The 24296-nt window shown below is 40.8% G+C and overlaps 1 protein-coding gene across 2 annotated transcripts in view; it reads right to left on the bottom strand.

Annotated features, from left to right (window-relative positions):
- Positions 1-2103: 2103 nt before the first annotated feature.
- The window catches only part of osbpl5 (oxysterol binding protein-like 5), a 42728-nt gene continuing 20535 nt past the window's right edge, over positions 2104-24296 (bottom strand). For both annotated transcript variants that reach the window (XM_074677947.1, XM_074677948.1), the window contains exons 3-23: positions 18463-18619; positions 18183-18256; positions 16724-16804; positions 16290-16391; positions 15711-15914; positions 15072-15156; positions 14802-14964; positions 10327-10540; positions 9979-10163; positions 9754-9835; positions 8974-9072; positions 8745-8841; positions 8448-8546; positions 6729-6826; positions 6518-6607; positions 5929-6065; positions 5625-5804; positions 5343-5472; positions 4801-4915; positions 4622-4724; positions 2104-3841 (exon numbers count right to left, since the gene is read on the bottom strand). In XM_074677947.1, coding sequence (XP_074534048.1) covers positions 3706-3841; positions 4622-4724; positions 4801-4915; positions 5343-5472; positions 5625-5804; positions 5929-6065; positions 6518-6607; positions 6729-6826; positions 8448-8546; positions 8745-8841; positions 8974-9072; positions 9754-9835; positions 9979-10163; positions 10327-10540; positions 14802-14964; positions 15072-15156; positions 15711-15914; positions 16290-16391; positions 16724-16804; positions 18183-18256; positions 18463-18598 — 2610 coding nt within the window. In that variant the 5' untranslated portion in view covers positions 18599-18619 and the 3' untranslated portion in view covers positions 2104-3705. The remainder of the gene's footprint in view (positions 3842-4621; positions 4725-4800; positions 4916-5342; positions 5473-5624; positions 5805-5928; positions 6066-6517; positions 6608-6728; positions 6827-8447; positions 8547-8744; positions 8842-8973; positions 9073-9753; positions 9836-9978; positions 10164-10326; positions 10541-14801; positions 14965-15071; positions 15157-15710; positions 15915-16289; positions 16392-16723; positions 16805-18182; positions 18257-18462; positions 18620-24296) is intronic.

Below are 24296 nucleotides of genomic sequence, written 5' to 3'. Positions count from 1 at the left end.
AACACAGAGGGAGAGGAGAGGGTTGAGGCAGCCACAGACACTGACCCACACGTAGAGGAAGAGCAGAATTAGTCCTGTTTAAGTTGACTTTACATGTTTTAGGAAAACCCTGCAGGCTCTATCTTTAACGTTTTAAACAAATTATAGAAAATGCTACTTGGAGAGTCGTGCTATCTGTTGTAAATTCCAAATAAAATGTACATCTAAAATTCTCAACACTATAAAAAATACATATATTTGTTTACTAAAGAGGGTTAATTAGTCTTACTGGAAGTTCTTGAAACATTTTGCTTTCAGTGAAAGTAGTTTTCTTATTCTTCGTAATGTTGGCCCCTGACAGTGGATTAAATGATCCCACAGTGTGTTGGTTGAAGCAGGCAGTGGGACTGTGTTTAAACAGAGATGTTTACACCCTCTGCTCTGTAGTGCCAGGAGAAATAAACACTCGAGGACATGGAGACAATGAGTGATTCCGAGCAAGTAAGTAAACTCTTTTGATCGAGCACTTATTCCCTGGATTAAACACACTCACTCACTCATGCTTGGCTGTGGCCTAATTTGGGCCATGACTCCTTCCGTCAGGCCCACACATACAGTCAGATAACACAATGGTCCAGTGTGCACCCACTCGCACAAACAGTGAAATGGAGAGAAGGAAAAAAAGCCATGAAGGATTTTCCTCACAGATCTTTACCCTGCCACCAATCTGCCCACTCTGCTGCTCCAATAGAAATCTCACAACAAAAGGAAAACAGAACATGTGACTGATATGCTTTGTCTTGAGGACGATATAAAATCCTTATACAGCTTCAGGCTTTGCGTAATGTCCTCAGTATTATTTTAGTTTTTGTTATAATCCAAGGTTGTCAGCTCCAGACAAGTGAATGTTTTAGTCACAGAAATGGACTGCAACAGATCAGCTGCAGGGAGCATTCAACCACTTCTGAACCTTAGTCTGTTTGGAAAAACCTGACTCTGTGATGTTATATCAGGTATTCATCTCATCTCACATCAAAAACTTTCTGTTTGATTTGTTTGGAACAGTACCGTCAGGGGCCATCATCTCACATAAAAAACAAGGAGACTGTGACAGGAGAGACTGGATACCTGATTAAAAAGATATTAAATTGTTACACAGTATTGATTCTTTTCACAGATTAAACTCTTATATCATCTGATGTAATAGAGGTTTGTTGGTGATGTGCCAGACGGGCATGTTGTGTGCCAAAAAAAAAAAACCAGTGTTTGTTTTTTGGCACCACTTAAAGCTAGTTGTGCTTTTGAATTATTATTATACCCATTATCATTCACTGAACTCATTAGTCACAAATGAGAGATATGGAGATATTTTGTAAAATGATGAGAAAAAGGCTTAAGAGATTTTCTCTTAAAAAAAAAAAAAAAAAAAAGATTGATGTCAACATTGCAATGAGCCATTTTTAAACCTATTTTCCTACATTAGAATTCAGTCTTAAAAAAGCACAATTTTCCCTTTAACTTTAAAGTATACACATTGGTTTACACTCGTGTTTTAAAATCTTCTGGGAATGTCAGTAACTTGATTTAAACATTGTATGTATGTGTATGTCAGTTGTTTATCAGTGACCCTTTAAGCATCATGCAGTGGTAAGATTTATAATCTAACTCTGGTTGCCCTCTCCAGGCTTAAATCTGTGTGTGTGGCAGAGATGTTGATCCTTGTGGCGTCTGCACAGAGATTTTCACCTGCTCAGGTTCATCTGTGTGTGAGGGCACTGACTCGAAATCCTTATGTAGTGTGTTGTTGCCACCGACGTTGATAAGTCTGTCATGTGGGTGACTGTCTCTTTTGCATTAAAGAAGGAATTGTCACCTTTAGCCGAGGCCGGGCTAACATTCTTTCATATGTAAACAATACTCGAAATATCTCTGGGCTGGACTGGTGTAGTCCAGTCGTACAAAAGGGGGAATCCCAATCCCAGTTTATAGACCGTAAAACATGTATCAACATCTCCCTCTAGTGGAGAATGTGCGACCACAGCTAACATTATTTCCCTGATTGAAACACCACTGAGTATTAACGCTCGGACATGAGAAAAATGAGATGTAGAGACAGCAGCAGGGTTAAAATGTTTATGTTTTCTGTAGTATCATGACAAAAATATCTGGCATGTAGAGTCCCACAACATGGCAGTAGAGTAGAAAAACAGGAAAATAATAAAAATAATGAACAAACTGAAGTGTGAATAAAAGCATTCAAAGAGTCGCCTTCCTTCTTGTGTTCACTTCTCTTGATCGGAGACTGGCAATGGAGACTGAAACTCAAGGGTTACACATTGGTAAAAGCCAAGATCACAGATCTGACTTTTTTTTATACCTCAACTTTAATGGCTTACTCGCACACATGTGCTCCCTCGCACAAACACATACATACTCACACACATACAAATATGACTGACACGCACACACAACACCGGTAGATAGAGCGATTGTCAGCCCTGGTCTCCGTCCTCCAAGCTGAATTAGATTAGGAAAGTTAAGGTTAAACACCCAATAAATACATTCTGAAATCTCTTTTTGAAACACAGAAATTCAGACAAATATATACATTTTGATTAAAAGACAAAACAAACAACTTGTTGCTAAGTGTTTACATCTTTAAACAGTCACCTAAGCATGGTGTGAGCAAAGATACACACACAAGCCCATCCCATTGGACCAAAGTACTTATTTTTTGTCTCATTTTCACTCCTTTCTGTCCCTTCTTCCTCTTTTTTTCTCTGCACGTAACTGATTGTACACACTAGTGTTATGGTCTACACCACAGCAGTGCTAAGCAATGATCCGCTCTGTTACAGCACTACAGGCACACAAATACAAAGACACTCTGTTTGGCTCTCTGCCCTGCCTCCTCTCTTCTTCTGTGTCACTACGAACAAACACGCACGCACACACGCACACACACACACACACACACAGTGCTCCCTGTAAACAAGTACTCTTTGTCCTCCCAGATTATAAATACTGTTTTGGTAAAGTCATCATTAAAGGACGAGACGGTGTGTGTTCAAGCGCACATGAATACAAAACACACAGAATTGCACTGTTGGAAGATTTTCCTTCTATGTTTGTTTTTCTTCTTCTTTTTGGCTTTAGCGTTAAGGCCCAAAAATCTGAAGCGGATAGGGTGTAAGAGACATCCAGGTGGTGATCTGCCCGCACCTATAGGGCCTAATGTGCTGCAGGTCTGAAGAAAACACACACACACACACAGGCACACAAACAGACACAAACAGTATTGCAGGGCAATATAAAAAAAGACACTAAGGAATGGTGAGACATCCTATTTGTCATTTCTTTTTGCAAAATCATTCTTCATCAGTCATTCATTTCATGTTATTTTGAAAAGTTTGAGCCATGCTGGTCTCTCATCCTTCGTCTTCCTGTCCAAAGTGCGTGGGTGCCGGTGCTGTTTCAGTCTAGCTACACTAGGGGAGGCCATTCCTCTCTGCAGATGACTGACTGACAGGCGGTGGCTGTGGCTGTGTTTATTGCTTCAAATATCTGTGTTTCTCCCCCCCTCCTTAGAGGAAACAAAGAGGAACAAGTTTCCCTCCTCACACTGATCTAAGGTCTCTGCCCTCTTCTGCTGATTGGAGTCTGTGCTTTTAGGAGGGGTGTAGTGACAGATCAGTGTAGGAGGGAAACTCTTCTCAATGAGCAGACTCAGGTGAAGACGTAGTTGAGGAGTAGCTGTGAAAGGAGCACGACACAGAGGATAAGACAATGACGGCCCGTCAATGATACTCCATCTTCTGACGCCCTCTGACGTGCCAGTTGGCGACTCAGAGCAACCAGGTTCCTGGGAGGAGAAAGAGGAGGGGTTAACGTGTTAAACTGAGAAAAATAAAGAGACACTTAGATAAGATGACTCATTACTGTATGTTTTTATTAAGCTGTAACCCCATTCCTTATCGCATCTGACAAAACTTAGGTGATTAAAATGAGATCTTAGTCTGTTCTTACACTAAACTAAAATTCGATCTCATCAACTGTTTGATTTTCTTTCCTTTCATTTATATGAAGGATTTTTCCTGTTAGGTTAATGGATATTGGTACCTCTATCCTCCTTAGACATCATACCTCCCCAATTTCCACAAGAGAGGTGTATATAACTCTACTTCCATCAAGTGGTTCAGTTTGGATCGTCTCAGTACAGCACACATTATGTGGCGTTCCCACTGACTAATCCCGGGACAGATTTACTAAAAAGAATCATCACTTCCTGGGCGACAGTGGCTGTATTTCTCCTGAAGGCACACAGTCTTCCTTCCCAAAGCTTGATTGCACTTTGTAAAAAAGGGCCACGTAGCAATCACAAAGAAGTCAAATGGCCGCCATTGTTGCTTTTGGTTACTGTGTCGTACTTTTCTTCTTCACTGGATTTATTAGCAGGGTACGCTGTTTCGCGCTGCTATTATATAATTGACACGGCTATCGGCATCCAGTTTACACGTCGCCTACCAAGAGGGGGCACAGATGGCTTTGGAAATCCATGAAGGATCAGGCTTTACCAATCCAACCTATACCAAACTGTACTGATTCAAACCCGATGCTTGTAAATGTAAATGCATTCTTTTACCTCTGGATGTCCTGCTGCGTCTTCTGTATGGATGTGATGGAGGCCTCAATCAGAGCAATATCCTTCACTTCTTTACTGCACCGTGCACACTGGTTGGAGAATCCTGGGCACATAAAAGAAGAGACCATTAGACATACTGTATTTAAATGCTTTTTTACTTGTATGTGTATGTGCCTCACCTTCATTGTCCGATGACTCGTGCGTGGGTTCTGGCGTGGTGCTGCTGCTCTCCGTGTTCTGGCTGCAGCTGGACGGCTGGCTGCTCGCCTTCCTGTGTTTCCCGTTCACCGCAGCCTGAGAGTAAATGGGAGGTCAAAGAAGGCGAGTATTGAAAAGTGAGACAAACTCCACAGCAGATAAAGTGAATTGCCGGCAGACAAACAGGCCGACAGATGGTAAAAGATGGTGTTTTTCTGCAGGGCATCCCTGCAGTGAATAACTAGGAAGGCAGTAAAGAGCTAGTACTGCTCAGCATTTAACTATCTGGAGTATCTTGGTTTGACAGGGAAGTGGGCATTTTTCAGTTTCACAAAATGTGACTGACACATCCCATGAATAATTCATCTATGCTGGCAATGCACTGATATAACTAACTCTATTGGCAAATGACAAAAATATCATCCAATGAGTTAGTTTCATGCAGAACATGTGCAACATTCTACTTTAGATAGATGTTCCTACTCACTGCAGCTTTGATTTAGAGTTGTGTGATTGCCCTCACCTTCTGTTGGCTGGCCCAGCTGTGGCTGTATGAGAGTCCAATGTGCTGCCTCTGGCTCTTCTCATGCGTCTGAATCACTCCATCTTTCTCAAACTGAACCAGACAGCGCTCAGGGTCCCACGGCTGCAAGCTGCCAAACAGGACTATATGTCAAAATTTGACCCAGTGTCGGTTCATCCCGAATATGTCATTGTTTGCATGATTTTGACTCCACTGACCCCCTTGCAACATTTATCTAAAAGATAGTGGGTGTAGTATCCTGTGTGCTGGGTGTGGACTTACTCCATGTGCCTGTAGGTCCACTCTGAGGTGACGGGGTCCTGATGGAAAAGTTTGGGGCTCCAAGGTTTGTCTCCTCTCTCCTTCGCCTCCCTCCGCTGAGCTTCCTCTAGCACAAACTTCTCCTGAGTGGCTCGCAGTTGGTCCCGGTCCATGATGGCACTGGTCACATGCTGCCACAGTCTAGTAAAACAATATGGACACTCATAAGGGGTACACTGGGTTTGTGTCATTCAAATAAAGAATCAGGTTAAGTTTTGATACACCAAAATAAATTACATCATCAATGTAAGGACAAATGAATAACCTTTCAGACTCAAACTCTCCCTGCTGATCTATTCCGACCACTTGTCTTTTGAGGCGGCTGCTGCGTATGTCCTGGCTTGGGTTCCACAGTGTCTCCTGGAGGCCGGACCGTTTTTCATGTATGAACACCTCACTGTCCTGAAGACGTGGAGACAACAAAGGGCTCAGTGATCATCATCAATATCACAGAAACACAAAAAATCCCTTCTCTTTTATAGACTGATCAATAGGACAAAAGTTTTTGTTGGTAGATTTTATTAATCTTCAAAAAACTTCATTTACTGTTCAAGTTTTGCTACCCCTCCCTCATCCTGCCCTCCCTCCACAGTCACAGCAGAAAGCTTCTGAACATGCATCTGGTTCTGCTTTCTGCCTATTAAAAGGGAGTTTTTCCCAGCTACTGTAACTTTCTAATCTTGCAAAGTGCTCTGCTCATGGTGCGTTAAAATAGCACAAGACTAAGCGTTAAAATGGAATGGTATACAAAGGGTTTGGTCTGGACCTGCTTGTTGTGTAAAGCACGACACAATATTTGTTTTTATTGATAGTTCCTGAGCTTGAGGCAGGAACAAAGAGATTAAAGCTCTTACCCAGTGTCCATCCACTGTAGCCAGCAGCTCCTCTCCTACCAAAATCTTTCCACTGATCTGATTCACAGAGCCAGAGCCTCCGAGGAAAGGCTGCAGTGAACAGAGGGAATGTGAATACATTAACTATAATCTGCAGTTATCTCACAATGCACGGCGACGATGAGCCAAGAGTGAAAAAAGAAAATCTTTTTAACCAATGTGTGAAAGTTACCTTGAGTTTGAACTCCAGCTCAGCGAAACACCTTGTTTTCTCACACTCAATAGTAACCTTCCCTCCCAGCTCCAGCGTCATGGTGCCATACAGGATACCTGAAGTACACGCACACAGCATGAAGGATCAACAGAAGCAAAAGACAAGTAGATATGTGTAAACATGAGAGAAGGAGCTGAAAAACTGATCCCTCTGCCTCGGTTTTTGTTTTTCTGCCTTGTGAGGGTCAAAATTCTAAAATTCTTAAGTAGAGGCTGTTTTTGGTTCAAACTCAAATTGGCCTCAGAAAGCAATAAAAACTTACAGCCCACACAAGATTTGTCACAGTGGCTTTCACAGTATCAGTGTTTGTGTATTTACCTGCAGAGGCTTTGTAAACATGAGCCTGATGAGGCACGCAGACAAACTGAGGGAGAACGCAGAGTAAATAATCCTTTGATGAGTCGTTCAGAGCAACATGTGAGTATTGTTAACCCCTCACAAGATTTATTTTGAGTGACCAGCAAAACCAGAGACTTTGGAAGTATACACCTCATACAACCATAAAGTCTTCACCATCAGCTCCTTATAATATCCTTCCCACCCTTTAAAGACCACTGTGTAGCCTGGGAAATATTTTCTTTCTAAGCCATTTTTCGGCGTTTTGCCTTGAAAAGACAGGAAATGTGAGGAGCAGGGTGGAGGATGGGACCAGCATTGGGCACAATGTGGACTAAAGCTCTTGTGAATGGGGCGCATGCTCTTGCAGGGCCAATACAGTACCACTGACCTAGATATTACTGATGTTATTAAAACTGCAGCACTTGAGATATTCTTGTTCAGTAAGTTAGATGGTAACAGACTCAGAAGCATTTCCAGGGATGCTGAAGGTAACTTTGAATTAAGGATAGACAGATCATCGGCCGGGCCGATTATCGGGGCCGATATTTGGCGTTTTGGGGCATATCGGCATCTGCCTTTTTTAAAATCCGACAGCCAATATAAAACTCATTCAAAACTGTGTTGTTTTAGCACTGATGCTTCTCTGCTCAGAATTTCTGCCGGTCTGCACTATGGAAGCCCTGGATGGTCATTTAAAATCAGTCATGTAAAACCAAACAGAAAATTAATTCAACTGCATCACATGCCTGTTACATTAGATTCTGTCCAGTTTTACTGCAGTTACATAGACATTTTGGAAAACTTTATTTACTGTAAAGAACTTTAGCTATTTATTTTTAAAGTTTTCATTTAGCTTTATAAAATATGCTGCGAGGTGTGGGAGCTGTTTAATAAACATATGCCTGAAGGCATTTGAATGCAGTTAAGTGTTACAGTTTGTATTGTTCAAAATCTTTTATGCCAATATTTTCACTTTGACAGCAAATGAACATCGGCTTCAAATATCGGTCATAGGCCTCCTTGCCTACTAATAATCGGTACTGATATCAGCCCCCCAAAAAATCCATATTGGTCTATCTCTACCCTGAATCAGGAAAACTGGATTTTTGTTAGTTCAATAGCATTTGAGGAGCATCAACTCCAAAATAAATGCAAAAAAAAAATTATAATGTCTAAATACTAGCTGGCAATGAAATCATTCAGTGTTGTTGACTAATTTAAGCAGATGATGCTTGTAATGATGACAGAAGAAACCTCATGCCAGCATTAATCCAGCAACAGGGACATGAGGGATAAATTAGAGGAGACAATCACTGTCAGTTAGTGCAGATTTATTACCTTTGCAGTGAGCGTAGGGCATAGTGATGACATATTCCTCATCCCTACTCAGGAACAGCAGTCTGGCTTTTCCATCCAGAATGGCTGACAAAGAGTTACCTACAAGATAGAGAAGCACTTGATGTAAGAAACATTTTTCTTCTTCAAAAACAGCATTTAAAAAAACATATGATGACAGCAGGGTGTCCTTTCTCATCATGCAAAGACAAATGGGATCAACCTTTTGCATGAATGCAAATACACCTGACTGTCTCCTGATTGTTCAGTATTGATAAGATCTTGTGGAATAAAATGTACCATAGAATTTAGATTTGGCCAGGATGCTCCCACTGATGGAGAAACCATCTTTTCTATTGCAGACATAAAAGGCAGAGATGGGCGGATGGTGGGACACCTGGCAGAGGACATAGACGGGGTCATTTCAGCAGCACAGAGAGTGAAAGATATGAAAAACCAGTTTGTGGGTATTATCTCACATTACAAATTATGTTATGTAAGTGTGAATTTGCATGTTTTAGCCATTCACCTGTTCAGCTATGTAGAATGTGCAGCTGTCAGTTTGAGGATGAAGCCAGCAGCAGCGAAAAGTTTCCCCCAGGATCGGGTTGTAAGGTTTCTTCAGACCCTGGAAAATGTAAAAACAGGAAGTTGCAGTTCACCATTGGACCAAACTGGCATCCCCAATGACATCTGATGAGCCACATACTGTAGCATCAAAGCATCACTGTGGAACATGCTGCCAGTTAAACAGGCTCAATAATTCAGCAGGATATACAGCACAGTGCACAAGGCACACTCTCAAAGATAATTAAAGGTTATCAGGTTGCAACTCATCCATCGCTAGGAAGTAAGTTTGTTGTAGTCAACCTAAAAACAAGTGTTGAGTAAGCTCAGTTTAACCCACAATCTTGTCTAATGGATGAAATGCTGCAACAGAGGGAATAAATCCGAAAGAGAAGATAAGTGAGACAAGTGTCTGCTAGGAAAGATGGTGGACCTGCTCATTTGTCGAGCAGCGAAGAAATAGGAAGGTAGTTCAGTAAAAACGTTAAAGGATCGTATGAAACACCCTAGGCACTTTAAAAAATCAGTGCTGGAAAGAGACTGTTTTGCATTAAATGCTACAGATTGAGAATGTACCTTCTTTATTTGAAGATGCTTAACCATTTAACAGTGGTTTAGAGATAAGTAAATGCTGCACATGTATCATTATTTTCAAGTCTTCATACACCAGGACCTAAATCTTCTTGTTTGAGCAACTGTGATACCACTGTGCTGTCTGACACAATAATAAAATTCATCATACCTTCGGCTTCTTGTAGAACCCAGACAAGTACCATCTCAACACCTGCTTTATCCGACTGTACGCACTCTCCTCCAGAGCAGCTCTGCAGCAGGAAGGAAAAACAGAAACAAAACGATCAGAGACACAGCTGATAGTTCATAACATCTTGTCTTTCTCTTCAGTCTCAGTTTCAAATAACTCAAAGGGCCTATGGTTATGTTCACACACTGTTTTTTAGTGACAGACCGTGAGAGCAGGTCAGCGTGGTAGTAGTAGTCAGACAGCTTGTCCAGGAAAGAGCGAGGCTCCAGGATGAAGGTAGGCAGAACCACTTTGGACAGGTCCATGCCTGGCCGGAGCTGCTTCAGCAAAGTCCAGATCAGACCCTTGTTCTCCTCTGAAACTGTTTCTACTTGAGAAGCCTCCCCAGCCTAGGCACAGACACAAGAGATCAGGAGTTAAGCAGAGAGGATTGACTCTCAAGGCTTTAGCTTTCTGCTCGGAGAATATGATGGAGATGTCCTTAAGGTGAGCAGAAAGTGCTCTTATAATTCTTATAAACTGAACACAAGGGTGTATTTGTTTGTACTTTACCTCAGCCATCTCCTCTGTGCTCTGCTCCACATAGGCTGTGGCTTGTGGGCTCGGTGAAAGCTCGTCTGATTGGTCCATGTCGCTCTCCTCTGTTAGCCTTCCACCATTCTCATTGGCCGTAGTGTCCCAGTCGTCGTGAGCCTCCCGCTCTGATTTGTCAGAAAACCCGTCATGCTCCATGTGGTGATTGCCCAGCAGCACCGTTTCATTTAACCTGAGGAGAAGTTAACAGCAAGATTACGACTAAATGAAGCAACCTTTGTATTTCAGTGTTTTACTGCTATTTCAACAATAGTTGGTTCAGCTCTGACAAACTTTTTCAGGATGTTAAAAAAAGACAGTTCTAGAAAAATCAAAAGATTTATTTGTAATGTTTGTACCATAACTGATCTTCAACAGGTGTATACTTATTTTAATCACCATTAGAAAATCATTAACAGGGATAATTTGACTGAGTTTGAAAGCCTCCGAAAATCTTCAAGGGCACAGTTACACTTTTTTTAAGACTGGTAAAGTTCCCAGGCCAGATATATAATATAACTCCTTCACTGTCAAAGCTTTACTGATTGCCTTTCAAGCAGATAACTTAAAGCAGTTCATTCATCAAGCAGATATCTAAGAAAAACAGAAACCACCACCAGAGCTTTCTAATGACATCTCATTTAAAGATTGAAATGTCTTGAATCTGTGGTTGGCCTTTTCCTCATTGATTTGTAAGCCTGCTGCATTAGAGACTATCCACTTTAAGATCCTGGTTTATCTGGAGGATCCCCACATATTTGGATTCTTATCCTTTCTCAAGTCCAATCCTCTGTTCAGTTGTTCTGAATGTGACCGGCTACATCAGGTTACACAAACAGGGCATCATATTATTTGTGTTCGACTCTTTCTAGATGTTGTTTCACTAACAGGAGTCAACAAAGTGGCAGCCAAACTACATATTGCATGCACAATACATTGTAATATCGTTCTCTATGTCACATTGCAGGATGTGTCCCTTGTATCCTGGCATGAAACATATGATGCTGCTACTTCTATTGCAGATGCAAAATGAAACACGTAACTGCTTGTTTAGAGTTTATCTTCTCACCACATCAAAGAGTGAACTGACTGATATGCCACTTGACTATAAAACTGAAACATGCACACAGTACAGCTGCCAACAGATCAGCTGTGGCACGATGCTGGAGACAGTTATTCAGTCAGTGAAGCAGGTTTTAGATTAGAGTTCTTCAGTTGTCTGCAGGACCTTGTTGTATGTACCTGAGAGGAGTAAATCTTTCTGAGTGTCACCTTTTAACATCTAGTCTTGTGTTGTGTTGCACTGATCAAATGTGACTTTTTGTAGAAAAAAAATGAGATTAACAGCAAGGCTGCAATGTCCATTTTTCCTAACATCTTGCAGATCTAATTTGCATGACATACCTATTTGTGCATGCAGTACAAGTACAAAGTGAGAGATAACCAATCCAAACTGCATCCTGTGCTGATTAATCACTTCCTCGATGTGGAGTTCTGCAGTCTGGACACATCAAACCTTAATCTGTCAGCACTCTAACCAGAACGAAGTTGAGAGGAAAAAAGGAACAATCTGGGGAAAGTCATGTATCAGTTTCTAAATGAACAGACAAAAAAGGAGAAGTGAGACAGAGAGAGGGAAGAGGACAGCACGAGTTTTGAGGGTGGGGGGTGGTGAAAATCAATAACTTAAAGTGGACATCGTTGTTTAATCCGAGAGCTATTCTGCAAGTCAGACAGTGCTAGGTCTGTGTTCCCATACAACCCAAAGTAGATCCCATTCAAACAGAAAACTGTGATACTCAGACATATCCTGAACACTCTAAGCATAATCAAAGGTTTAAAACAGATACGCTACATATCCTCCATGTAGAGTCCAAAAAAAAAACATACACAGGGTTTAAATAAAGAGAGGAAGATGCTTATAGTTTGTCATAAGCTTTCAGGCATCATGGTCACACAAGACAAGGGAAAAGCTTCTAGTTATGACACAGAATGGAGAGGAGTTCAATTTTCATATTGCCTGAGGGCTTGACAAACCAGAAAGATCACATTCCTGCACACTCTGAGAGACACTAACCAACCGTTGGTGTTATTCATTAACCCACACACGCCCTGAAACAGTGCCCGCTCTTCTTACCTCAATGACAAACAGCAGAGACAAACTCTTCCTCAGGAATCAAAACCCTCAGATGATGTTACCATCAAATCCAAACAGTCTCAGTCTGCCCTTATCTCCCTTCCTCTCTCTGCTATTAGTGCGTGTATGTTTTTCTCTAGTCACTTAAAGGTGCAGTCCTGTTCTTTTGACTCCAGCACGCTTGCTTCCTGGATGTGTATATGTGTGTATCGCTATCTGTGTGTGTGTGTATCTGTATTTGTTCGACGGCCTAGTAGCTGCTGTCCCTGTCTGGGCGGTGTATGGTTTTCATTCTATTCCATCTTCCTGCTCCTCTGTCAGGCACATGATCACATGGGCTGCTGTGATTGGCTGAGGAAGGGGGAGAAGAGGAGGGGGAGCTGGGGGATAGATGGAGGAGGGTTCAGCCATGGAAGAGGTAAAGGTAGGAGGGGGTGGGGAGGAAAGGGAAGTCTTATGTAGGATGTAAACAGTATGTAAAGAGGAACGCACGCTCTTAAGAGGAAGTGGGAAAAACCTCTGATGGAAAGGAACCAACATGTTTAAAGGATGAAAGATCACTACATAAATCTGTTAAGACACTAATGTAAATATTGATATAAAGTATAGATATGATCTCTTTGTGACGTGTAAACTAAAATAGGCTCTTGATTACGATAAAACTGGATCATCTGTGTTTAGAGCTGTTTTACATCTGTTTTGCCAAAATTAGACAGATGAAGAGAAACAGTAGATACTGTAGGAAGAATAGAGGAAGTGAAGTGTGGGAGTCTAACCTGCAGCATCAAGTAATAAGCTAAACCAGTGGCCCTTAAAGTTGTATATTAGATATTTTATAGCCCACATAAATCCTTGTTTTGAAGACATTTTCATGAGTCTGTCCCGGGAGAATAATGCACACTTCATCTAATACAGCAGATACAGAAAGTGCTTTGAACGATCAACAAAGCAAACATGTTGACTGCAGGTTTCAAAAGAGACCCAAGAGTATTACACGATGCCTGTGATTACAGCAGAGGAAGAGTAACTCTAGTTCTTCCCCAAAATTCAGCAATGACAAATAACGTACAACACAAAGCACAAAAACTTCAGGTGGTCTACCTCTCTTTGCTGTACATGTACACTCATTCATGCACTCACACACAGTGAGTATTGGCATACAGGTAGGCTAACACACGCCTCTTTTGTTCAGTCTTGGGGCAAAGCAATATGAAACAGCACCGACTATTTTTTTTTTATACCACACAGACAGCAAATTTAGAATCCACAAGCAGAGAAACTGATTTTCAAGGATAAATAAGCAACAACAGCCAGAGAGGCTTCAGGAAAACACACACCTACAGAGGCAGACACAGATCCAGTCATGCAAAATCTAGAGGCTGAAAATTGCTTTTTGTTTTGGAGGATGTAGGTAGGTGCTGTTGAGAGTTGTTTTCATTCATTGTTATTGTTAAATGAAGAGCATGTTGTGTTTTTGTGTACTTCACTTCATGTTCAGTTTTTATCAGCTTTTGAAAGTTGTAAAGGTTGGTAGATTTCTATTGTCAATCAGTGACAAAGGATGCATCATTTTATTCATTAGATGGAAAAACATAACTTTCAACATGGGCTGCAAAGTATTTTAATAACAGTACAAATCTGGTTGTAGGTAGAGTCTCCACTTTGCTCTTATTATTCACATCTAAATACTTGTGACCTTTGTGGTTAAGTACCTCTCTATCACACAACAGAATTTTATGATTCCATGTTTCAATCTCTGCAAAGCCAATTAAGTATCTCCTTTTCTTTTCTTTTTTTCAGTGTTCATCATGTTATGATCATCAGATTTTGAGTACCTTGTTTAACCAGTTTTCTTCTTTTATTTTGTGTCATAGAATAAGCATACTATGGATACAGTTTACATTATTTCATTATCCCTTCTCTGTGAACCCAAGTTATTTTTGTAGGGCAAGGTATAAAAGTATGACTTACATCACTTTGTACCTAAACCATAAATAAAAAAAATATTGAATGGCCTCTGTGCATTAAAGAAACAGCTTGGTTGTCTTGCAAGCCTTGGATAGTACTATTTTGGAAGTCAGTGTTGCTTCAGCTGTTTTTCTGAGAGGATGATTTGATATTGAGACTGTTTTTAGAGCCCTACCATCTGGGAATTTCAATATAAGTTCAATATAAATACAAAGCACAGCATAATTACCTCGGATATGAATGCCAACAACTCTGAGCGAATTGGCAGGAAAAAAGTGATCATAAAAGATCAACAGGTTATGAATACATGATGGAGATAATTGATTGGATAACTGAATGTAACACCTACTGTAACAGCTCTGTTTCGGTGAGCTGGGTAGACTGCAGCAGGTGGAGTATATGGGACGACTCTGAAGACGTGCTGATATCAGCCTCTCTCCCTGCTTTGGCTGTCAGCTTGTACAGACTGGAACAGCTAAGAGCCAGCTCTAGGGCATCCATCCAGCACCGACCTGGAGAGGCAGCAGATATTTAGTGATGGGAATGAGCAGCCTCATAATGCATTAAAAGCACAAGCATGTGTGCTTCCAACTGCAACAAATATATACAAAACTCCCACCGTCAGACTCAGATGCTGCTCTGAAGATCAGATAGTTGCTGGGTAGAGGCTGTGTGATGGAGCCAACATTCTCTCCTTTGGGACCCTGAGCATATGGATGAAGCAGTGAGTCACTTTTCATGCCACTTTAATCGTGTTGTACTAACAGAAACAAATTGCTCTCTCAAGGGCTAGGAGCATAATGAAGCAGTGAATAGGATACAAGTGAAAATTGAAAACTGATAATCAAAAACTGAAGGTCAAATCATAAAACAGGCTTTTGTTAAAAACCTTTAGTGCACATGAACTCAATTGATACCCTTAAATGACAATTAAGTCACACCCTCTGTACAAAAGGAACAACAACAAAGCATCAAAACTAGGTTTGTAACAGCTTCAATACTAGCCAGACCATTTCCTTTGTAGTAATTCTAACATGTTTACGATAAATTTTATCTGCCCCGCTGTCTTTGTTTCACTTTACTAACAGGAGGCACTAACACTGTTTTTATACAACCTTAAGTACAATGACATTATCAGAGCTTGTATAGGTACTGTCATGATAAAAAAAAATCTTACATAGTTTTTGAGGATGAACAACTGTGAATCACCTGTTGCTGTTTTTCTTAAAAATCCGGTGAGCCTAAAAACATGACTGACCTTGACAGCCCAGATGGACTTCTCAAGAGGGTGGTAGAGCTTGAAACAGAAGCCATCTTTCTTGGAGGGTCTTTCAATCAGCTTGCATGCACTGAGCAGGATGGTGCCCACCCAGTGGTCTGTTTTGGGGGTCTTATAGATCAAGAGAACTCCAGGCTTCAGGGCACACCATAGCTTGGTCCAACTCTTTAGAGAGCCGCGAATCTGTCGAAGAAAGTGGAATGAACATACAGTGAGAAAAGATAAAATTGTGAAAATAATTAGAGGAAAAACTGTGAGTTAACTCTGGACAATCATGACACACAAAAGGAATAGTTCCACTGTCTAATTGGAATATGAATAATTACTGAAGTAGGTTTAAAATAAATAGATAAATAAATAAAAACAATAAATAAGTTGGTGGATTTATAAAAATGTGGAAATGGGGCCAGCTCTGTGTGATACAAATAAATTAAATTAGATAATGTTTCCATCAGCAAGTTGTAAACTGTAAGAGTTGCAAATGAATTTTAAATAGCTGTCAAATGTCAATACTCAGTGTGTTTCCAAGGTAACATATCAATCGACACATATCCACACCTTTAGCCAGTTAGCCATGATGACGACACTGGGATCCTTCAATGCGCTAGACAGTTCTCTGGCAGCGCGTTTCTTCTCCTGCCTGTAATTCTGCTTTTGGACCTGGAAAAAGCAACACATGAATGAGTCATCAGTCTTCTAGGTCAGAGGACTGATCTGAGAGAACCAACACTAGGTGGAAGCAGAGTCACACAAACTGTTGTCTGACATACCATTACCTAGTTTCACTGTTTATGACACAGAAATAAACAAAATGGCACACATTTCAAACAGAAAAAAAGAGACACTGTTATACATTCCAAAATAGTTTGTATCCATTTAACCCACTGATACTAAACTGGCAAAAATACAGGAAAGAACTTTATAATAGCTCAAAATGTGTAGCAATGCTGAACATTTAGTACAACTTTCACATGCAAGGAAGGGAAGTGTACCTTAAGAGACTCCTTCCTGGCCAGCTTCTCTGTTGGGGAGGGGCAGTCCTTCTCGACACCATTAAACATCCTGGACTCAGACTGGAGGAGGAGGAGAAGGAGGGAGAGAGTCAGTCAGGAGAAATATGGGTCAGAGAAGATATTTCTAAATTGAGACAATCCCTGTTGTAACTTGGTATTTTAAGATTGTTGGCTTCTAGCAAACACTGTTGAAACTTAAACTAACTGAAAAAAGCACAAATTTCAGCACTACAGTTTAATACCTGTTGATATATTCTCAATATTTTTCTATGATCAAAAGAAAAAAAACAAACTATGACAAGCAATCACAAGGGTGTTCAAACTTCCTTTGAGATCACAATTAAGAAACAACAGCCAAACAACAGACAGCAGGATCCTCTAATCCCCTGCCTGAAGAGTTAGCTAACTTATCTTGTTAGCACATTAGACACCACATTTTTATATCCTCCCTTTTTTAGTTGATTAAATCTACTACAAGTTTGTATGAAGCAGGTGGGTGGTCCTTTCAATCAGCGGAAAGCCTATCCGGCAGTCAGATGTGGTGTTGTGACCACAAACCCACTGACTTCCTCAGTTTGACAGTAAGCGGCACTTTCTTTTTTAATGGTCTCTACACATCAGTGAGTAGATAAGAATCCCAGTGCTTAACTTTGCTCTAATTTTACTGTTTTAAGTTTACATAACCACCTGTTTGCTGAACTGAGCCAAAATTACTCAAAATATTACAAAGTGAGCCCACACAGGGCTCAGAGTTAGCTATTCTTCTGAAAGAATAGTGCACTGTTATCATCCTGTATACAAGACAGTGTGTTTGTGCAAGGCTAAAAACTCTGGTGCCCATTGTTTGTTAAGGGATTTCAGGATGCAAGAAAGGACAAAGGCCAAAGATGCAGCTGTGGCAGCAATCTATCCCTTATTTATGTGAGTGATATTGTGGCATAAGGCAAAGCAGGAAAGCAGTGGAGACGAGACAAGATGCAATTAGCAGGTTGCCATCTGACAAAACAACATTGTCTATTTCTAATGCCTTTTATAACACAGTGAAATTGAGTTCATTACTAAGAAACAAGATAGGCAGCATCTGAGTTGCTGAATAACTGGGACTTTTTAGTAATGCTTAGCTCCCACCATGGTCAAGGACTCCACAGCTCTCTTCTGATTTTTTTCTACATTGAATATATTTTTTGAAAAGTGCCACATCTGATTTCAATTTCACAAAGCAGTCTTGCACATTTCATGTAGAGTTTAGATGTAGCCCCTACATTTCTTGACTTCCCAAAAAGTCTCAACAACTGAGGGTTTGTTTGCCTGCTGATGTTTCCAGCAATTAGAAGACAAAAGTCAATGTTTATGTAAAATGTAAGGGCTGTTTGCTTATTAAATGAGGCGATTACAGAGAATTAATAAAGAGCTGCCCAATCAGGAGCTGTTTTCTTACCTTGCTGCCTGGTGATTGGGCAGGACTAAGTTCATTACTCAGCATGGAGAGGCTGTTCCCGTCTGTGTCACTGCCTGATGGGAACCCACAACACTTAGTCACACACAAATGAATTCACCTGGTGACACACAATTCCAGCACAGCAGCCCCGAAAGCAGCTGTCAAGCAGTAGCTAAGGCTACATTAGAGATCAGTAAGCCGTTATTTAAGCAACTCAAATTCAACAGCACATCTTGCAGATATCATATATGTTACATGCATGATTCTGAAGTCCTCTTACCTGGGCTGAGGTTGCAGAGGTCGTTGTCTCCTCCATAAGACAGGTTTCGGGTGAGGGAGCGGGGGTCAATTTTGGGTGGGGAGGTGGCATTGGGGCAAAGTGAAAACCTCCGCTGGAACAGATTCTCCTCCTTCATGCTGACAACCCTGCTCGTCCTCTGTAGGGGAGAGATAGAGAGGGGAAAATAAGATAAAGGATTTTTGCATGTATGCATTTGTTCACTCAAGTTTAGCATTTAGAGAGATTAAGATAACACATCTTGAACATGATCATACTTGTTGTTCCTCCCTCTGTCTCTTCTCATTTTGTTCGTTCTGACCTTTAATTTTCTGTTCTGCTACACCAACAAAGCCCGACTGTACGGGGATGTCAGCCTTTCCACATAGCAGCACTGTGCATGGTAGTGTCAAGCAGTTCAGACCGCACATTGTCAGTCAATGTACGATGGACAGTGACTCCAACAAACTTCAGTCACGCCTCCCACAGAGACCCACTGTCCATTATCACCCACAACATTAACACGGCTCCTCTGTCCTCCCTGTCTGCCTCCATCAATGTTGCTTCCCTACAAATAATGCTGCTTCTGTCATTATCCCGGTAATATTCACAGTGATCCCAACGACTAATGAGATGCACATCTCTGCGCACAAACTGGGACAAATGTAGCTGCTGCAGATTTGTGCAGGATCAGGCTGTGGCTCTGCAGCCTTATGCTGTCATTGTGCTATTGTTAATTTACAGCTGTGAAGGAATAAGCCACAATTTTAGGGCACAATGCCTGCATGGAAAAAATAGCTCATACCAGAAGCCTTATGACAGACGAAAATGTAAATATGGAATGGTTAGTGTAAAAACAGAACTGTGTCAAGACTTTTAACCTTCTGAGACATTTCTTAAAGAAATACTTTTCTTTTACTGGGAGAAACAATGTAGGACTTGGTCTCAATGTGCCTGTTTTCTCCTCTCCCTCACACCATGTTTATTTCCTCTACTGCCCACAGTAACTATTGACAAGAACCTAACTATTAATAGCACATTATTAACAACAGCCTAAGGTCACCGCTGATTCCAGGCGGCTCACTGTGCATGTTCGAACGGGTGGCGAGTTGGTCACAGCAAATCAGAAGTGACGGTTTAGCATTGAGGTAAATGGAGCGTAGTTGTTACCACCTGAGTCTGTCTGGACAGGAATACTGGGCTGTGTTCAGATCAATATGATCCCATTCATTTTTCTGCAGAGCAAAAACACATACAGAAGACAAGCAGACCCTCTGACTCCCAGCCTACAGAGCAGTCTCGCCTACAAGCCCTCTATTACAACCTCCAAGAACAGCGTGTTACGTAAAATTCATTCATTTAGTGTTCTCAAAGTTTGATTCATCTTTAAAACTCTCCCACTCCATTTCTGCATTTGAGGGAGGTTTTTCAGCCTTTCACAGTGGAAATTATTAGAGGTAAAACCTGTGTGCTGAAAATACCTTAATTTAGAAATCAGAAAGAACACATTGTACTGAAAGAGTTGTAGTATTTATCAAGCTGTACCCTCCCTTTTTATATACACACAAAAATACTCTCACATCCGTATTCTCATCACACCACTCCCTGCTTCCACCCATTTTTGTCCCTGCCTTGGTGACTCATTTCTTTAACCTCCTGACTCCCTTCTCAATTCTGATCTCATATGAGCATTTCTCCCTCTGCCCCTGTTCCTTTGTCCTTTAAATCAGACTGAGATATGAGTGAAAAGTAAATCTATTTTTCCAAAGGAAAGCCTTATTTGTCTGTGTGGAGGAGCTCTATTAATAGCATTCCATTGCTGCAGTGCATGTGTACATATGTAGAGCAGAGCTGAACCCTGAGTGTGCCGCATGCTGCATGGAAAAGAGCATGACGCTTTAGGATTACACAACACTGAACACAATGAGCTGCCAAATTGTACTGGGACAGGCGCACATCGAGAATTAATTTCACTTACAGTGCAGGGCCCTGAGGCAGGTCGAGATGTGGGACAGACATGTAGACTGACAGGACAAACCAATCACAGCTGGTTCTCACAGCTGCATGGTGGGATTGGTCAGGGGAAGGCTGTGTGTCTGAGCATATTACGCAGTCTAGACTGAGCATGGGTGTGGAATCCACACATACTTAGTGTGCTGCGTGTGGGCCTGTCAGTAGAGCATAAATGAAGGCCATTCCACTAGTGTGTGTTTGTGAGAGGATGACATAAGTGAGGAGACCAGAGTATGGCCGTGCATACGTGACTGTGGTCGTATCTGCCTTGTTGCTGCAGACTGAAGGAGAATTACACATGCCCCTGATGTAGCACCAGAGAAGGATAGAAAAAATACTGCCTCACAGCTCAGAGGTATTTCAGGTCTGCTGAGCAGCTCATGGAGCACTTCTGCTCAGTTCAGGGGAAAAGAGATTTTATATAGCTGGGAATCAAACTCATTATGACTACGCATTTAGCAAAGTAAATACAACTTGACAGTGCGCTAAAAAATAAGACTATAGAAGCATCCATGCAGTTCAGAATCAGAATCACGATTTTACAGCAACCTAAAGCAGAGACATAAAGCAAATAAAGCAAACATGACCTGGGATGAAGACTTATGGAATAGAAAGTGTGAACTTCTGAGCTGGTTTCTCTTTCATTAGCTAGATCCTGAAAATGATGAGGTCTAACATCTTTTCTAAACAGCCAAAAGAACTTGGCCTAATTCAAGCATCTTTGAGTTTTTGCAAATCGCTCTATAAATAAAATCTTTTATTATTATTATTATTTTTTTTTTTTTACATATGTGCTCCCCTGGGGTCTATTTCAAAAAGATATTACATTAAATTTAATTTCTATGCAGACAATATGCAGCTTTATTTACCCCTGAAAATCAGAGCTTCCAACACCACTGCTGGACTGTCTTAGAGACATTAAAGCCTGGATGGCTCTCAATTTTTCTGAGCTATAAATGAACAAGTCTGAAGTCAGTGTTTTAGGCACCATGGCAGCTGTAACAGCCACAGTGCAAACCTGTCAACTATTGTGACCTTTCTCAAAGAAAAAATATGGCGTGATATGGGAAGAGATCTTAAAATGGATCAACAGAATAATGCCGTCTTAAAATTCAAATTTTATCATCTTTGTCTTTTACATGAAGTCAAGTCATTATTTTTTGATTTTGAGGTTTTTCATGCCTTTTCAACTCGTCTTTATCAGTGTAATGCCCTTTATTTTGGTGCAAGTCAAACCTATCTTAATCGCATGTCTAGGGTTGATTTTAAAATTCTGTTATTAATTTTTATGTTTTGAAGCAGGCTGGCTCCTCCCTAACCCCATTTTTTAAATATCAGACTCTCCAATTCTCTGATCAGTGTCTTCTGACCGTTCCAAGGTCAAGGTTAAAGCTCAGGAGTGACCAACCCTTTTCAGTGACTGCACCAAAGCTCTTCCTCTTCCAGTTGGACAGCCCCTCTCTGCCTGTCTTTAAATTAAACTTAAAAACACACTTTTACTTCCCGGCTTTTAGCTCTGCTTGTGAATGTGGTTTTTTAATCCTTTCTGTTTTACGTGATCTATTTATGTTCTACGATTTTTGCTTTTGCACTATGTCTGTTTGTTTTGCTGTTTTTAATTTTTTTTCAGAACGTTGTCTTTTTATATGTGCTTTATAAATAAATTTGAATTAGACTGAAATTGTACACAACTGTACAGTGTAAAGCTTCTCTCACAAAACCTTCAACCCCCTTATGCAGGGTGCTCAGACATAAAGCTTGTATTTACCCACTATGGAGACATCTTGTGGGAAAGATAACAGTAAGGCCAGTCAATAACACACATTCCTGTGTTATACATTAACCTTGAATACTGAGGAGAGGGCCAGATATAACAACAACAAAAACATCTGACCCACAGTTACCTTGTCAAGGTAAAAACACTCGTCTTGCTGTCACGTGGGGCTTGTTTGTTTTTAGTAATCATTACACCAACTGGTACAAAAACTGAGGGAGTTCAGTGTCAGGGATCAAGCTGACATGTTCAAACTTGTATAAAGTTATTATGCCTGACTGACTTAACTAGCATAATTCTCAGTCTCCCACAGAGACACACACAGGCACACACACACACACACACACACACACACAGACTGAAGGCAGACTCAAATCACTATCTTTGATATACTCCATAACTGAATGTACCAAAAAAAAAAACATTCTTCAAACAGAATGCAAATAAACATAAACCATAAGATAACACAATAGAAGAGGAGGAAACAAGGTATTAAGCAATCTCAGTTTTTCTATCCTGATAATAATTTAGAAGAACGCTACAGATGAAAGTAAAGATAATAACACCGTACAGGTGCAGTGTTCTGTTTATGTTTCTATGATTTAGCCAACATGGAACAGGCATGTTATGGCTAGTGTGGGCTTAAAGTAAAAATTAGTGTCTTAATACTTGGTCTTCTACTGTAAGAAAAAATGTGTCAACATAAATGAGAGCATAAATGTTTCGAGGCTGATTATCTTGAACCACAGAGATTAACAAAAGTGAATTATCCACTGAGACAAAGCATAGTAACCAGACTGTGTGTAAAAAGGAACTGTTTTTTTTATCAGTGGTGGCACTGTGTCTTTCTCCACTCCAGTTATGATTGAAATTAATTACTTTATTTTTATTTCAAACAATGTCCACTAATATTAAATTATACAGCATCACCCAATCTGTCAACACTTGTGCTATTTACAGCAGGAAATGTCATATGGAGTTTAAGTTGCCTGATTTAGCACTCATGCTGGCCTTACACCCTCTGTCCCTGCTGTCATTTCCCCCAACTCCCTGCAGATACACACACACACACACACACACACACGCACGCACGCACACACACACACACACAAACATACATACCCACAGCCCAGAGGCTCTAAGTCTTATGATGGCAAGAGGTCAGCCAAAACCATTTTATGTGGAGCTATGACTGTTGCTACTAGCTAGCTCACATTAGCACATTAAATAAGTGTTGAGAATTTGAGGAAGCTTGACGGTTTCTGCAGAGATAAGAGTGTAAAGTTGCGCTGACCTCTTTAATGTTTGACATATTTGTGCCTCTAACTCAGCAACAATACCGGCACACGATGCAATCTGTTACACAAAACGTTTGGGACGGTTTTGTAACAGATCTGCAGTGAGCACACTGTCATTTGTTACTGCTGTGCCAGGGGTTATATGAGATAATATTATGCATATTAATAATTCAACAAGTACTGGCCTGACTAAAGCACTTTTCTGCGTTTTTTTTAGCAAATGGTGGGCTGAGTGATTTTTAAAAGCGCTGATGCAACAAAAAACACACTGACACACTTTCTCTCTGATACACTAAACATTTTCAAAACAAATGCATAAACACGCTCAATCAAAATAAGAAACCCCTTCCTAACTGCAGCCTAATATATGACAGCTTGTCACAAAAACAAGACAGGGCTGAGCAAAAATAGCTGATAAAGACAAAGGGAATTCCAGACTTTCATCTCCCCCAACAGAAACCTCTCTCTTAGTATCTGCCTATGTGCTTACAACGGTATTATACTCAGCTTAAATGTGTGAGAGTGTTACAGCCATCATGAAGCCAGCTGTTGCTACTATGATGGCACAGATTAAGTCCAGACACTCTCTGCATCCTTCCATCTGTGCTGCCTTCAGCACCCCCAACCCCGTTAACCTCTGTCTCTAGTGACGGCAAGACTAATAGATGGGCATGTGACCTAGATTTACACCAATAGGCTGCCGCCATACAATAAGTGCATCAACAAGGAACATAATGTGTCAGCGTCTTGTT

This window comes from Halichoeres trimaculatus, unplaced genomic scaffold, assembly GCF_033239565.1.
Source record: "Halichoeres trimaculatus isolate MK-OKI-2021-1 unplaced genomic scaffold, fHalTri1.1 fHalTri1_scaffold_10, whole genome shotgun sequence".
In the NCBI taxonomy this organism is placed as follows: Eukaryota; Metazoa; Chordata; class Actinopteri; order Labriformes; family Labridae; genus Halichoeres; species Halichoeres trimaculatus.
The sequence above is the reverse complement of the archived record's forward strand: the minus strand, read 5'-3'. Positions and strand labels throughout refer to the sequence as shown.